We start from the raw sequence: 15827 nt of genomic DNA on the forward strand, positions 1-15827 counted from the left end.
ACTCAAAACAATGGTGTTATTATATCAACAAATAACATTCTAACATTATTTACATTAAAAAAAAGTCTTTTGCTTGCGCCGTCTTTTCGGTATTGACATAAAATGTTAATAAATATTTATTTAACAAATATATGAACCTAAGTCACAGAAAATGTGTTGAACGATGATATAGACGTCCGTCGTGCCTTGTACAACATAACGAAACTTAATATATTTTGCTCATTGTTTATATTTGAAAACAAAAATGTTTTTCAATCATCTTCTTTCCGAAATGATGTGCATTGGAAATTAAGAAGATTTCTGTTTACAAAAGTAATGAAAAATATTTGTAGTGGTACTAAATGTGTGATTCTCATGGTATTTATTTATTGTAGCGAAACTAAATCTAGAATGGCAAATGTTATCTCAATAACCACTTTGATTGACATAATTACATACTGATTAGTACATTCCAACAATAAATCCATCATTCTACGATATATGAGAGATGATTGCATCTAACAACCTCACCAACTATCAACTGATAAAATATTAAAATCTACTTAAAATTTAAGAACAGTGTGGTAAATAAATGGTACAACTGGTAAAATTCGCAAGATTTTTTTTTTCAAATGTATATTTCTATGAGTCATTAAATTAAATACAAATTTGAAGTGCTATGAATACTTCTTATTGATACTTATGCTCACTGATACTTGCTCTCTTTACAGATTTACCTGATTTTTTAGAAAATCTAATTTAAAAACAACCGAAATTCAAAACCCTCAGTACTGATATGCTGTTTATTATATAAAACAGGCATCCACTCGTTTAACTAATAGATTAATGTAAATTGTATACATTTTCTATATTAAATTGCGATTCTTGGTAATCTCGATATACACTACGTTTTACACGCCACACATATTGAAGACGTAAGAAGTTTCATATGCGCCTATTATTTTGCATGTAATGTTTTCGTGTCGATATAAACTTAATATAAAATGTTACAGAAGGAATTGTGCAGAGTTTTTGTTAGAGGTGTTGCTTGATGAGCATTGTGTTTTGGTGTCGGGGGTTCGAAATTTGGTTGGGCAGAATTTTTATTTACTGTTAATGGTTCAGAAGGAGTTGTGAAAAGTAAATCCATTTCACCACTTGTGACGAAAAGTATATATGAAAATCCATTTTTTCCACTAGTGGCGAAAAGTAAAATATAGAAAAACAGAGAAAAAAGACCCTTCAATCGCCTCCCAAATCATGCATGAAAAAGTTCAGTTTTCGCATCGCAGTTGCAGAAAATGGTTTCCTATTATTATTAACAGTGATATCGCCAAAACGTCCAGTGATTTTATTAACTTTGAGAACAATGGTTGATTTTAATGAGTTAGATTCGTTTAAAGTGAAGAAAATTCAGAGGGTCCCGAAAACACTTTTTCGGTAATAACTCAAGAAAATATTTATTTAAAGTCAGTAAAAAAAACGATCTTTTCAATCAACAAATATTACAATAAATAAAAATCATCTGCTCTATAATAGAGCCTCTATTACTTCCTAAAGTTCCAAGAATACATGCCGCATTGACTATTTGTATAGCAATAGAAATTTTCTGCAACAAATAATCTTTGGAACGTGGCTCCCCTAATGCTCTCTTCTTTAATGATCCCAACTTGTCAATAAATTTCTTTGTTTCTGGTCCCATGCAACCTAATGATTCAAAGGTAAGGAGGTAAATAAATAGTTTTCTTTAAGATTATGCTTAAATCTCTCCGCTTTATCTGCAATAGACCCAGCATTCTTAGAGGATGCACCGATGTATGAAGGAGCCAAAGTATCACGTATTGTTACATCCCATAAAAGTGATTTTCCATGACTCCACGGAACTATTGTCATAGCATTAGGTCTTTTACCGTCGTCTCTAGAAATACCAGGTGGTTGCAAAATATTGGAAAATCCTGCAAAGGAAAATGCATGACCAAAAACATTATTGACAAAATCGTGTTTAGCAATAATCCCTATCTTTAATTTGCACGATAAACCATGCAAACCGTCCTTCTTAACCACAGTACCACAATTACACTTGTACTCTTCACACAACTGGGATCCTAAACGAAGACCACCAGCAATTCTCGCAGCATTGTTACCCAATAGCTAACCTAGGTTACTCGTAGGACAACCTGCAGCCACTTTGAAGATTCTTTGGTAGAAGACGCAAGCACTAGTAACAGGTTCACTCAAGAAATAATTCGCCGAAACGAAATATATCGGCAAAATAATTTAAAAATTTGTCTTTTTCTGAGCTAATCCGACGACCACGTAATAATTAGATCAGCTCATTAATAATTGAATCAAGAAATAATTATTTTAAATTAATGTAAAATGATCACAAATTTACTTCGATAAAATAAAATAATTTTAATTAATGTTATGTTGTACTGATGTCGGCTTTGGAAAATGGAAATACCAGTATATGAAGAATATATTCATGAGAGTTATGACTAAAAACATAGCAAATGTTTCGAAAAATGAAAGATACGTCTTCTGATCTTCTTATAAGTTAATCTAAGGCTCGAAACGTACAGCCGAATGGCGGCTACAAACCAACAGATTCAGGTTAAATCTTATCCGAATATGAAGGTCTTTAAACTGAATTACATATAGAAAAGTCCACTTTCTTCCTGCGGCGCGGGTAAATAATCATAAAAATTTCCGCAAGAGAATTCAAATTTTCCACTAGCATTGCTCGCGTGCTTGCAAATGTTTTCTGAAAGTTTCAGACTATGAGTAAAACTGACTTTTTCATATTGTATTCAGATCACTCTAGTTTCCACATTTTATTCCAGAATAAAGGTAATAATTACAAGAAGGTAATATTGAACGAATGTTCTTCACTTACCACTTCGAATCGCGTTATTCTCCAGAAAATTTTGAGATTTCAGATCAGATTAAAATTCAGAGCCGAAAAATGAGCATATGAAAATCTGATCTGTTTCAAGCCTTACATTAATTGTCAATATAATTGCATGCTTGATGTTCGTGATTAAGATTTTGTGAATGATAAGTCACTTGTCGTTCTTTGCAGCAACATTCAGCAACAGTATTCTTCTTTGGCGCGTTTTTTAAAAAACAATCGCAAGTAAACGGTAAACGGTTGGACAACGGCAGTCACAGAGAACGGACGTGTTTATGCGTTGCTCTCTAAAAGTGTTTCTTTTGTGTGGCTGTGTGTGAATTCATTTTCGATTTTGTCTAATTTCTGTGCCAACTTTTACGGCTTTGGTGTTTTTATTTTGCTGTAATGGTTAAATGGTGAAATTATTTTAAAGGTTTTATTAACGAAGTCAAAGTGTTGTTCTCGTAGGTCATTTTATCTTTGATCAATAAAGTCGTTCTCGCCTCATTGTGCGATATCAACAATTGTGTTATTTCCTTTGTTATTTAACATGTGCTTCGTGGCGTCGGTGTACGGATTAACAATCGACTCTACCAGAAGCTAATGCTAAATTACGTGCTCGATTAATGTACGAAAATGACACATTGCCGTATGGCATCTGGCAGTCAATTTTAGTGCAGGTAAGGTACAAACGCCTCGGGTTCTCATTTGACACCCCAAAACCACATAGCAAATTTTTACAAATTTGCTGTGGTACAATCCCAAGATACAGAAACTATCTTGTACTCCAAAATGACCGCGAGGTTTGACAGATCTATTGATTGATACGTTGTATGGATGTCAAGGGATATGACGAAATACGAATCATTCAAACGGTACAACCTGCAACGCCAGAACGAGTTCAGTCACATGGTGGCATGGCGATTTATACGAAGAGGCAACTCATGGCCTATGGTGATTAGACACTTGCTATTACCTAAAACTAATAGCCGTAACCGTAACAAAGTCGGAAATATCAAAAAACCCAACGTTCGCGTTCTCCATAAAAGGAACCATATCGACATAATGTCAATAGTAGAAAGAGCTACAACATGACAATGTTGATAGCGCCATCTTTGGGAAAATGTACAGGTCAATTAGTGATGGTTGTGGTATTCGCATACCACCCACGGCTTGGAGAATTCACAACGTATGGGACGTTAACACACGGTCGATTTGTGAACAATCTAAGTCGGGAGAGATATGATGTAAAATCACAGTACATATGATCAAGAGACTTGTACAATAGCACAACAGGCCCATCTGAGGCTTAGGTGCTGGGCTTACACCCTCCCATCTAATCTAATCTAATCTAAAACGGATCCATATAGGTTTCTAAGGTTCTTGACAGGGTAGCACAAAGGATCTCATGATCTGTGTGCATTGATCAGAAATGATCACCCTAACTGATTAAATCTAAGGTTCATAGATGCTAACATCAGCTTATAATTTTCTTATTAACTGAATTTTAAAACATTCAAACCGATGTATGAAACTAAGCTCTCATGTCCACAGCCTAAAACAATATTCACCTATTGTCTGTCAACGTGTCAACGTAGCAAATCAGACAAAAAAGATTGCAAGTTTGTTGCCACCAAAAACCGAACCAATCATTTTTACTATATTACAAAAACAGAAAACAAAACTTCAATCAGACGATCTAAACGTACTTCGCTAGACTCATATTATATACAATACAGTGTACAATAATGATGCTGTATGACAAAGAATGCTAAATATTTGAGAAAGAAAAAAGATCGAATTGAAGCAGACTCGAATATAAAAAAAATGTGTTCTTCGCTACTCTGTCAACGTTTTCGTTTGCGACTTCACCATAGTGTATATATACATATTTGAACGATTGAACCTTATGCGGAATATAACAGAATATAACCACGGAGTACATAAACCATGTGTATAACATTATACACGTATGCATATACTATAGATCATACGTACATAACACAACACATAGCATGAGCTTCGATAAAACTTTTGGGTTTTGTTGTACTTTCACATAACAGTTTGTTTCAAACGTTAGTCGGGAAAAGTCGGATGTTTCGCCGCGTGTATTACAAATTTTTTTCACTTTATGACCCATTCAATTTTCACACACTACTCATACACGCTTGCATTTTCAAAATATAAGTTTAAAATATAAATGAAAATTATGGTGTTTCAGTTTTAATTGTGAAAACAAACAATAAAAGATAAATTACACACTTCACGCTTTATGACACCCATTTATTGCTGTGTTTGTTTTCATTTTTTTTATTCATTTATAGTAACATGTTTGTGTGAATTAATTTTTAATTTGATTTAAATTTGTTAATGTGAACTATTAATATTAAAAGAAATGAATAATTAAAGCAAAATAGGACAGTAAAATGCAATAAACCGATTATATATCAAAGAGATATTGGATCTTCAAACAGTGCTAAAAATAGTTGAAATAAAACGATTTTCTTCGGGTAATAAACGGGGACCGGCTATTTAATGAACAAAAGAGTGAATGGAATTAAGCAAGGTAGGAGCTTTTTGAATGACTTTTTATTGTTATTATTGTTATCAATGTAATTGACTTTCTTTACGAAATTACTAGAGTCGAAATTTTTGTTATTATTATTTTTCGTTCAGAAAATAATCTATGTTCTCGCTCACGGAATAATGAGACGTGGATGATGAGAAAACTTTTTTTTTATTGTTTCGTAAAATCGTTAAACGTATGCTTTGCCGGTGTTCTTTCAATTGGTATTTGTGAGTAATTGAGGTCTCATTGAATCGTTCTTTAATAGCAATTTTTTTTTTCGTTTACTTGAGCTAAAGCTTTAGTTTTAGTAAAATAAAATTTTTCGCATCAAATGACAGGATTCATTACATTCCAAGTGGCCATACTCAATCTTAACCAGTGTGATTAGCCGTGTGATTTTTGATCTAAGAAATTTCATATATTTCGTGTGTAATTTTGTTTATGAAAAATTAGTGTCTCTAAATATTGTCGAGGCGGACAAACATTCCGGAGTTGATTCTGCTCAAAAAAATTGTTAACAGCAGCCGCTTTAAGAACATCTTCATTGGTTGCTCCATTGCTCGATCTTCAAACACTGGAAACAACAAAAGAATCGTTCCAGTTGTTTAAATTTTATTTTGTATAATATACGCGAGCTATATGAAGCAACGCATGCACACGTTTTTGTTTATCTTTTTTACAAATGTATGCATGTTTGAAAAACGGATAAATCAATCTGGATCGTTGTGTGCAGTTTTAACGCGTATATGGTCCCAAATCCACAAATAAACAACTGGAACGATTCTTTTGTTATTTCCAGTATTTGAAAAAAGAGCAATGGAGCAATCAATACAGCTTGCTATTTAAATTCGTTTATGTCGACAGCAGCAGTGGATTTTGTCTGCTAGTTGTATAAATTTGTTACATACAACTTCCAAGATGATATATCTTAGATGCAATTTCTGTATGATTGGAGGATGGAAGGTCTGAGATTTAAAGATCGGTATTATTGATTAAGGTTTAACTTTGACATTTTAGATGAACAAAAGACACAATAGTGAACTACAAACAACTAAGGGAAAGCGAAAACTTTGTATTACAACTAATAATTCTTAATCTATCAACTTTAGGACTGATCGTAAGTGAATGGCTTTGATAATGAGTGAAGAAACTACGATGGTATCGATAGTTTTTTTTACCCCAAAGGTTTCATGTCTCTGCAATTTAAACTCCAGATCATTTAGAAACAGATGTCTATCTGTTATCGATAAATACGACAAAATGAATCGATGGGAACTGAAAAAATTGACGTACATGAAGAAACGTATAACAATGCGAATTAAGTAAAAGAATGTGCCTGAAACATTGGTGATATTTAAAACATAAGAAGTGACAGATTCGATGATGATATGACAATAAGGTTAATCTGTAATATTCTGATTATTTATAAGATTCTTGAATGTCGAAGACACGTCACTGTGAAAGATTAGAAAAATTGGCCAAACGGTTCCAGAGTGCAGTTCAAAAAGTATTTGTGCACCGGGCAACTGAAATACGACATACTTTGCCATGATTTTTTGTTATGAAATGTCAGGTTTTCTCGAACGATATAGCGTGCGGGAAAAAAATCATTTCTTTACGATTTATCGTGCGAGAACGGTTATGAATGAATTTTTCCATGACTATTCGATTGAACAAATTTAATATGTTAAATGTGAAGTTTGAATTTTTTCAAGTAAATTGATGTATTTTGTCTATTTCAGTTGTCCGGTGCACAAAACGTTGTTCGTACCTCGATAGGAAATGGATTTTTTCAGCACACGTCCTTTTTTTTTTTAAACTTAGGACTGATGCTGAAAAAATCGTCATTTCCTGTCTTGGTACGAAATAGTAATTTATGCCACCGAGAATTGAAATACGACTCTTTTCAGCACTCATTTTAGTGTTGTAAAGTGACTTATTTCAGCACCCGTTTGATGGGATATTTCAACACTCAAAGCAGTGTTGTTATGGAATTTGTATGAGTTATTACAGCATTCGTTTTAGAAAATGCAAAGCAATGTGATCGATCAAATTTGAAGAGTGATTGTTTACCATGAAAATTATGATTTTTTGGGCATTTGTCTATTTCAATTCTCGGTTGGCACAAAGCATGATGTGTTACACGTATTGTAATGAGATTTTTTCAGCACACGACCCAATTTTCCTTACTCGCTCCGCTCAACATTACAATACTTGTAACACAACATACTATTATACAACCGAGTGATAAATGCTTTTTTAAACACCAGATGTGTAAATTGTCATTCGAGGTCGTATGTCGAGTGTGACAATACACATCGTGCGCCTAAAAATCATTTATCACCGAGTTGTATACAACGTTTTTCTCAAAAAAGGCAACGAAAGTTTTACTTTTCGTCACTGAGTTGAGAAAAATACTATTACGATATGTTTTTTGTGTAGTTCTGTGGAAGTAACACTCAACAAAAATTATGTAAACACAAAGTGTGGACGACAAGAATCAACAATTTTTCTTCTTCAATTCTTTAATTAAAACACTAATTTCTTAACTGCTCTCCTCGCAGTTTTTGATGATAATGAGTTGCATTCGATATGTCTGAATGTTATAAAATCACTTTCGCCATAATTGGGACAATACTAAAATTATGTTGAAAATATTCGATCCCAAAATGTTTTCACATATGGTTAGGAAGAATTCCAAGCGATTAAGACTCGCAGAAATATTGAGTTGATTGTCTCGACAATAATTAAAAGATTGTCAAGCTTCGACAAGTATTATGACAAGCATAAATTATCTACATTCCTTTTAACAATAAAGAATCGAATCAGGTCAGATTCGACCTGAAACCTGAAGTTGAAAAACTGAGCTCTTTTCAAGTCAAGTTCAGGTTTCTTCTAAGCAAATATGAGGCTAATTAAAACTTGAAAAACTGAGTTTTGGCTTAGGTAACCAGATTTTTTAGAATCCCGATCAAGTTACCTAAACTTGAACTGAAAATTTTTAGATTTCAGGTTAGATCCAATACACCGAATGGACATTATTATTATAAAGAGAAAGTTGTATAATATCTCAGCTCAATTTGTCAATCTTTGGAGGTTTTTGGCCATCAACAGATATTATTTAAAAAATTGTTTGAATCTTTTTTAACGTGTGCGGTGTGAATAACCTTATAATCTCTACTCAGAATCTACTTGACACAATGACATTTTTGCCTGATTGTAATGCAAGCGAGAAAATTTATAACTTCAAAACTTGTGTTTTCAAAACTGTTTTAACGAAATAATGTTTTCGTTTCGTGAAGAAAAACGGTTATTCACACCCCGGGCACATGAAAAATGTGGTGTTGTGTTCACCTCGGGAAAAATAGGAAATTTCAATTCGAACGATTCACTGTCCCACGGGCTGGACACTCTATGAATAGCAGCATTTAAAAAATGAAAAATAGCGTGAATAGTGTCAGGCCAGTGCACTGTCCTCGCTTCGCTCTGGACGCAAAATCTTGCTCTTGTTGGAATTTCGTATTTTCTCTCCTTGGTAAGCAAACAACTATTCACAAAAAAATGTTGTAAATCAGTTAAAAAGCATTCCATACGAAAGCGTCGGTAAAATTTCTTTTACAAAGTACCAACACATATTTGAAACAATATTTTAAGTGAAGGCCTCATTTACTAAGCGTTCTGTTTTTCGTTTGAGAAACTTTTTAACCTACAAGCTCTCTCTTCTGATGGTCACACATCTTTTTATAAATCACTACTCTTGCTAAGATATCGTTGTCGATCGGTTATAAATGATTCATAATGATGATGGAATATTTAATTGGTTACCTAGGGAAACAGTCGTTAATCTCATTTCGAGGGTGTTGTTATAAACAAAACGTTTTCTCGCCTGCGTTGAGAAAAGCATTTTCTTGTCGATCCTGATAATAAATTATGTGACAGAAGGTATTTTCAAATATGCTATTTGCGAAAAAGCGTATCGTAATATACATTTTTCTATATAAGATCATTGGCCTCAGCTTTTTGATTCTTGTTCTTATGTCGTATGGAAATTTCATTGCAACGTAGAACGCTTTGATATCTAGGAAGTACAGAAGCTGCAAAAATATTATTTTTTTTTGGTTATGAATCGAAAGATCCCTAAAAACATTTTGAGAGATGGGACAGTCGTAGGAAATACCCTCAAAATTACCATTCCTTCTATTCATTAACATAATGACCAGCCATTTCATTAAAAACTAATGGTCAGATTTTCATCGTCTGCATCAACTTCTTGTTAAAGATTTAACTGAACTGAATATATATTGCTCTTCAGCCAGAGAGAAAACTGTAACTCGAACATAAAACCGGAAATCCTTCTCAATTTATGTTGCCGATTCACAAACGTAAATTTTTAGCTTTAGCTTCGAAAATGAAGAAACTAGAGCTCTTGAAATGCAACCTGAAATTGACTCATTCCGACGCCTATTTTCCATTAAATATTCCAAAGGTAACATATAAGTAACGTGAAGAATATTGCATACATTTATACACGAGAGACTGTGGCGCTATTTTAAACATGTATACATGGGCTTGTGGAATTTTTCTTAAACTCTAATGCAATTGATCATTGTAAAATTGTTGAAAGACGTACTGGCTTGATTTGACCAATTTCAAATTGAGTATAAAAGTAATGCGAAAATTACACGAATCAGATATTCGCAATTGCGTCATATCAATAGTAATACTGAAAAACGTGTTATTATGGATTTAGTAGGTAAAACGTACTTGCCTGGAAATTGTTATTTTGACTACTACCTAGCTGAACGTAACGTAGCCTATTCAATTAAATAGTTTACATGACTCATTCTATGCAGCATATATTGTCATGATTTTGTATCATTGATCAAATATTACTTTCAAATTCTGTAAAACATAATCCAAAATGTAACTTAAAGCACAAAGATAGTGCGACCTAGCTAAGTCAAATAAAAGGAAAATGTTTCTACTTTATATTATACAAAAAGCAAATAAACTAACATGGTATGCAATGTTTAGTTATCACCCTAGGTCCCTGACGCTCATAAACACGTTCGTTTCTCAATAAATTAAATTGATGAAAGTGTTAGTGCTAAAGATAATAAAGAGCGTTTTGCTAAGATACATATCTGAATATTATGGTCTATAAACAACATTTTTTTTTATTACAAGCATGTGCAAAGTGGCGATGCTTAATAAATTCGGATTATATTATTTTTAGGTAGTCACATAAAGTACATATCTATACATTAGCATTTTATGAACATGAAATAAGGAAACCGATATATTTTTATTACACTTTCGACTGGGGGTTGTGTGTGTGTTTTTTTTATAAATTATTCTAGCAATTATTCGTTATGTAGTAGTTGCGGTCAGCCTCTTTTCACATTGAATTATTGCTTGTGTGTTTTAACACTTATACCCTTGTTGAGACTGTCTTTGATTGACCGGCCATATTATCAAAGGTTTCTCAGTCTAAGAATATTTACATCGAAATTTTGATAAATTGGTCCTATTAAAAAGAGTCAATGCTGTACCACATCGATGTGTCGTGCTATCCATGTATTAGGTTTTTCGGTCGTATTTCCATTTTCTATATAAACAATTCCCTAGGCGACAGATCAAAGAAATTAACCAATTAAGTTTAATTGTCTGTAATCCACGCAGATGTTCATTATTTGGAGGGTGTCAGCGTTTCCAGTTTCATAGGATGATTTCAGAAACAAGATGGAACATGTGTTGCAGTTTTAGTAAAATTAATTTTGTCGAATCCAATGCAATAGGGTATCCGTTTGTGCTTCGGTTCTTTTCTGTAAACATTTCTGGTGTAGTGGTAGATTTAATGTCTATGAGAGAAATAATGATTTAAAGGTGGTAACGTTGGAAATTTAAAATGAATACATTTGTAGAGGGAGATAATAAAATATTCGGACGTTTCTCTGAAGATAACGAAGTAGATTGTGACGCTGGAGGCATTATTCAATATCGTTTTCACTGATAATCACACGCACCGGCTAATTATAATCGCATATTTTGTTTTGTTACTGCTGGGCGCAAACTGGCCGCAACAGGTTAATTTGGCTATGTTTTTCTCATCGATATATTGCAGGGCCTACTTTTTAGAAACTTTTAGAGAAAATCGCGAAATTCAAGAAACTTTGAGAAATTCAAGAAACTTCGAGAAATTCAAGAAATTTCGAGAAATATTTCTTGAATTTCTCAAAGTTTCTTGAATTTCTCGAATTCAAGAAATTTCAAGAAATTCCAGAAAATTCAAGAAATTCGAGAAACTTCGAGAAATTCAAGAAATTTCAAGAAACTAATTTCTCAAGTTTCTTGAAGTTTCTCGAATTTCTCGAATTCGAGAAAATTCAAGAAATTTGAGAAATTTCGAGAAATTCAAGAAATTAGTTTCCAAAAAGTAGGCCCTGATATATTGTCAGACGAAAATACAAATTCACTAGTGTTGGCCAAACTTATCCATGTTGGCATTGTTGGCTCACTTCAGTTACTTACTTATTTCACATCAAAGCTCTTCAAGCAAATAATCATAAAACAATTTTTGATTCCACTACTTCTATATAATTTTCAACTTTTTGATGCAAAATCTATTACTTCATTAGTTCTTATATCAATTTTATACATAAGAAGACTTTAGTCGTAATATACTATACTTGTTACGAAAATATCTCATATTGCAAATGAATGAGTTAATTTCTCATGGGAAGGTAATCCACTATTACTGTCATACACGCGAGTTAAACATTTGTTTAGCTGCGACGTACCCTATCTCACGATACTAGGCTAATAATATCAATATTTTTCATACATTTTCTTATATAACAGTAGACCAGCCCAAAACCCTTACTAGTCGTGAACAGATTGCTAGCCAAAATTCTGAAGAATTCTGGAATATTATGACCACCACTATGCTATTCCAACCCTTGTATGAATATTATACCATTATGCAACTCAGCGTCATAATGTTCAAAAATTGCGAACTCGAGATGCCTCTGTTGCATAAAACGTTGTATGAATCTCGGTTCAAAGTACTTTAGGCTTTCCATGTGTATTATGACACATGGCTTTCGGCATTTTATGTATTATGTATTATATGACACATCTAGAGCCTAATAAAGAACTTTGCATTCGATGTTATAAATAACTATTAGATCTACTTCCGATATGTATTAAATGTTATCTTTTATCAAATTTTATACCGTCGCTTAATGAAATATGATATACAGACTGTACAATCCGATGTTCCAGCGAAAATGTTGATATAAAATATTAGCAGCAGGTTAGCAACCAATATTTTATCGCATTGGACTTAAGTTATGTGAATTGTGAATAACTACAATTGTCAGTATTAAATATCTTCATTTAATATTCCTCTGATTTGGAAAGTCACGTCAACAACAACTGAGCATCACTCTTCTGCTTCGATCAGTAAAATCGTAATTAATAAATGACAATTTTCAGCATTTACAATAAAACTCTTGAGGTGTCTCTCAAATGACTTTCACTATACATAAAACTGGTGAAATTTCATAGACCGAAACCTGTAATATCTCACCCTGACGCTAATATTTATTTCATTCAAATCGGACACAGCTACTATGAAAATGACTATAATTCCCGAGATGCTTCCATTCACTAATGTTTTACTCTAAAAAAACCAATAAGTGGGTGTGGTCTGTCTACCCAGCATGTGATGGTGTTTTGTGTTCCCTATGTAATCCAACAGATTAAGATTTATTGGCAACGTTATATACAATCATCGGCCATGCGCATGCTTACAAGTGAATGAATGCCATATCTACGAATTCATTCAATAGAAGTGGGTGTGACTTACAGAATTTACGCCTTTTATACAATGGCTTCTAATGGAATGTGTCAAGCATATAGCGTACATTGAGCAAGACCATTATATCCATTATATGATAGCATGGTTGTGCGTGCATATAATATGGAGTTGTTGTATACCTTGCCGTTTATGTCGCATTTTCGGGACTCATGTACTTGCATTGATTATCGTGACATTGTGATACAATTTACTTCAATATTTTATTATGTTTAGTTTTGTAATGGACTTTTATGGTCGTTCGTCATACATTGATTTTCGTTACAATGGAATGCAACACGAAACATTTTAGCTTCATTGAAGTTACAATTTTTTCGTATTTATTTGATGGGTCGAGTAATAGTTTGTTAGTTTATTTTCGATCTGTCTATCTTATAAATAAAATCTAATTTACTTAGTCATGCGATACAAATGCATTCAATTTCATTTGCTATGGTTTTGAACCTTTAAGTGTTATATCGTAGCCACAAATGGCGCCAAAATTTACCCAAAAAAAATCCGAAATACAAACTAACTGTCGAGGTTATGATTTCTAACTATAAGTTAACGTAAAGCTTAAAAACCTCCTCCATTTTTTTCGAGACTTTTTTGACTTAAAGGGAATGATAGGTAATTGAGAACGAAAATTTCCCGATTATACTTTTGTAGCTTAAAAGTCTTTCTTGACTTGAACTTATATTCTACCATTCTGAGTGTTCTTCCTGTAGATGTAACAATCATTAACTCAAAAACCGATTTTTTACCAGATTTTAGTAATATAAGTATATTAAAGGGGACAACCGAGCAAGCATAAAAAATCTCCAAGTCAATGAAAGTTTCACTGTTTTTGTCAATAAAAGGAAAAATTGCTTATTAAATGATCGCTGCGGAACACAACAGCGAGTATAAAACTCGACCATGTGTGACTATAATACACTTTCTAACAAATTGTAATTACGAAAGCCACAAAATCGTTGACAATATAATTTTCACTTTAGATATGCGCCTATTTTATGATAAACACTCGCCGGAGTCGTTAAAATGAATTTTAATTGTCGAATAAAATTTCAATTAAATTACACTCACCTCAAAACCCTTAGCAATATTTAAGCGAATTTCTGTTTTTCTTATTCAGACATACGTTTATACGTTTATACATGCGTCCCCTATTTACTCTGATTTACTGCTCACAAACGTTAGAGTGACACAACACACATTATGTGTAACATGTTGTGAGAAGTGGAACTATTGTTATTTAAGCAAATTAACCGAACACATGAATTTCTTGCTAAATATTTTTAGGTGACTGTTGAACTTTCGATTACCACATACGTAACAATCTTTGATAAGCGAACATTTTCCCTGCCATACGAAATTACATTTGAATCTATGAAAAAAGCATTTTAGCACATAAAGCTCGGTATAGAAAAAAAAGCGAAGACACCTACCACATAAAGTTTACGTATTACGTTTAGTACATGAACAGAAAGCTTCCGCATTAGATTCGTGCTTAAGGAAACGAAATTTGCCTTCGTCAGTCACATTCTCAGTGTTAAATAATTTTAAATTAATTAGTGTCATATGCGTTGGTTGCATTGTTCCTTACACATTTAATATCTTAAATTTCTCGTCAATAAGGTGTGTGTGTACAAAGTGCCTACAAACGAGCTAATTGCCGCTTAACTCAACAGATTAATGTACATACGTAAATGTGCATAGAGTTCACATATATCACATATACTGTTCTTTTGTGTGCTGTGCACATTATAAAACATTTAACACTTTCCATTTCTCACTACTTAATCAGTTTACACATAAAATTAGTCATAATCAATAAAAGTCAAATTAATCATAAAAAAATTATTGTAAATAGCAACAATATTATATAAGAGCCATTTAAAATGCAATAAACGGTCAAATAAAGTTTTTATTATTATTGCAGCTCTAAAGCATTTAAGCATTTAAATTATTTTATAGAAAAGTGTTTTTATAAGCATAAAAACATTATGTAACAGATTAGTTGATATATGGTATATTTACCTTTGGCACATTTGTTTTTATACGCAAGTTAAATAAATGTAGTGTACGATGGCGAGTGTAGCATGAATGGCTTGAGATATATTATATTTTACTTGGATTTTAATGGGGCACGGTCAGTTAGAAGTGTCCTTCAATAAAAATGTTCTTCTTCGACCATTTGAAAATTGTTGTTGTTGTTGTAATGTTCATCGTTCTAAAATCGTTTAGAATTTTATTTATGTCGATGTCTGGTTGGCGAAATGAGTGATGCGATGGAATAATATCGCTAGAGTAAATCACAAATCTGAAATTTGAGGTAGTCTGTGTATTTTCAAATATAATTGATTTTATCGTACACGGTTGTGTGTTATATTGGACCGTACAATATTATAATAAATGGAATGTAATGATTTTGTAAAGAAAACTGTGTGTCAAATAGAAAGACCGTACGTCTGCTTTCCTTCTATCAGTTATAAATGGGCATGGTTTTTGTCTATTTTCGAAAGCTT

The 15827-nt window shown here is 32.8% G+C and overlaps 1 protein-coding gene across 1 annotated transcript in view; it reads left to right on the plus strand.

Annotated features, from left to right (window-relative positions):
* The first annotated feature begins 5215 nt into the window (after positions 1-5215).
* LOC119085742 (homeobox protein abdominal-B-like) overlaps positions 5216-15827 on the plus strand; it is a 93201-nt gene continuing 82589 nt past the window's right edge. Inside the window, exon 1 of the mRNA XM_037196211.1 lies at positions 5216-5438. Coding sequence (XP_037052106.1) covers positions 5408-5438 — 31 coding nt within the window. The 5' untranslated portion in view covers positions 5216-5407. The remainder of the gene's footprint in view (positions 5439-15827) is intronic.

This window comes from Bradysia coprophila, chromosome X (assembly GCF_014529535.1).
Source record: "Bradysia coprophila strain Holo2 chromosome X, BU_Bcop_v1, whole genome shotgun sequence".
Taxonomy (NCBI): Eukaryota; Metazoa; Arthropoda; class Insecta; order Diptera; family Sciaridae; genus Bradysia; species Bradysia coprophila.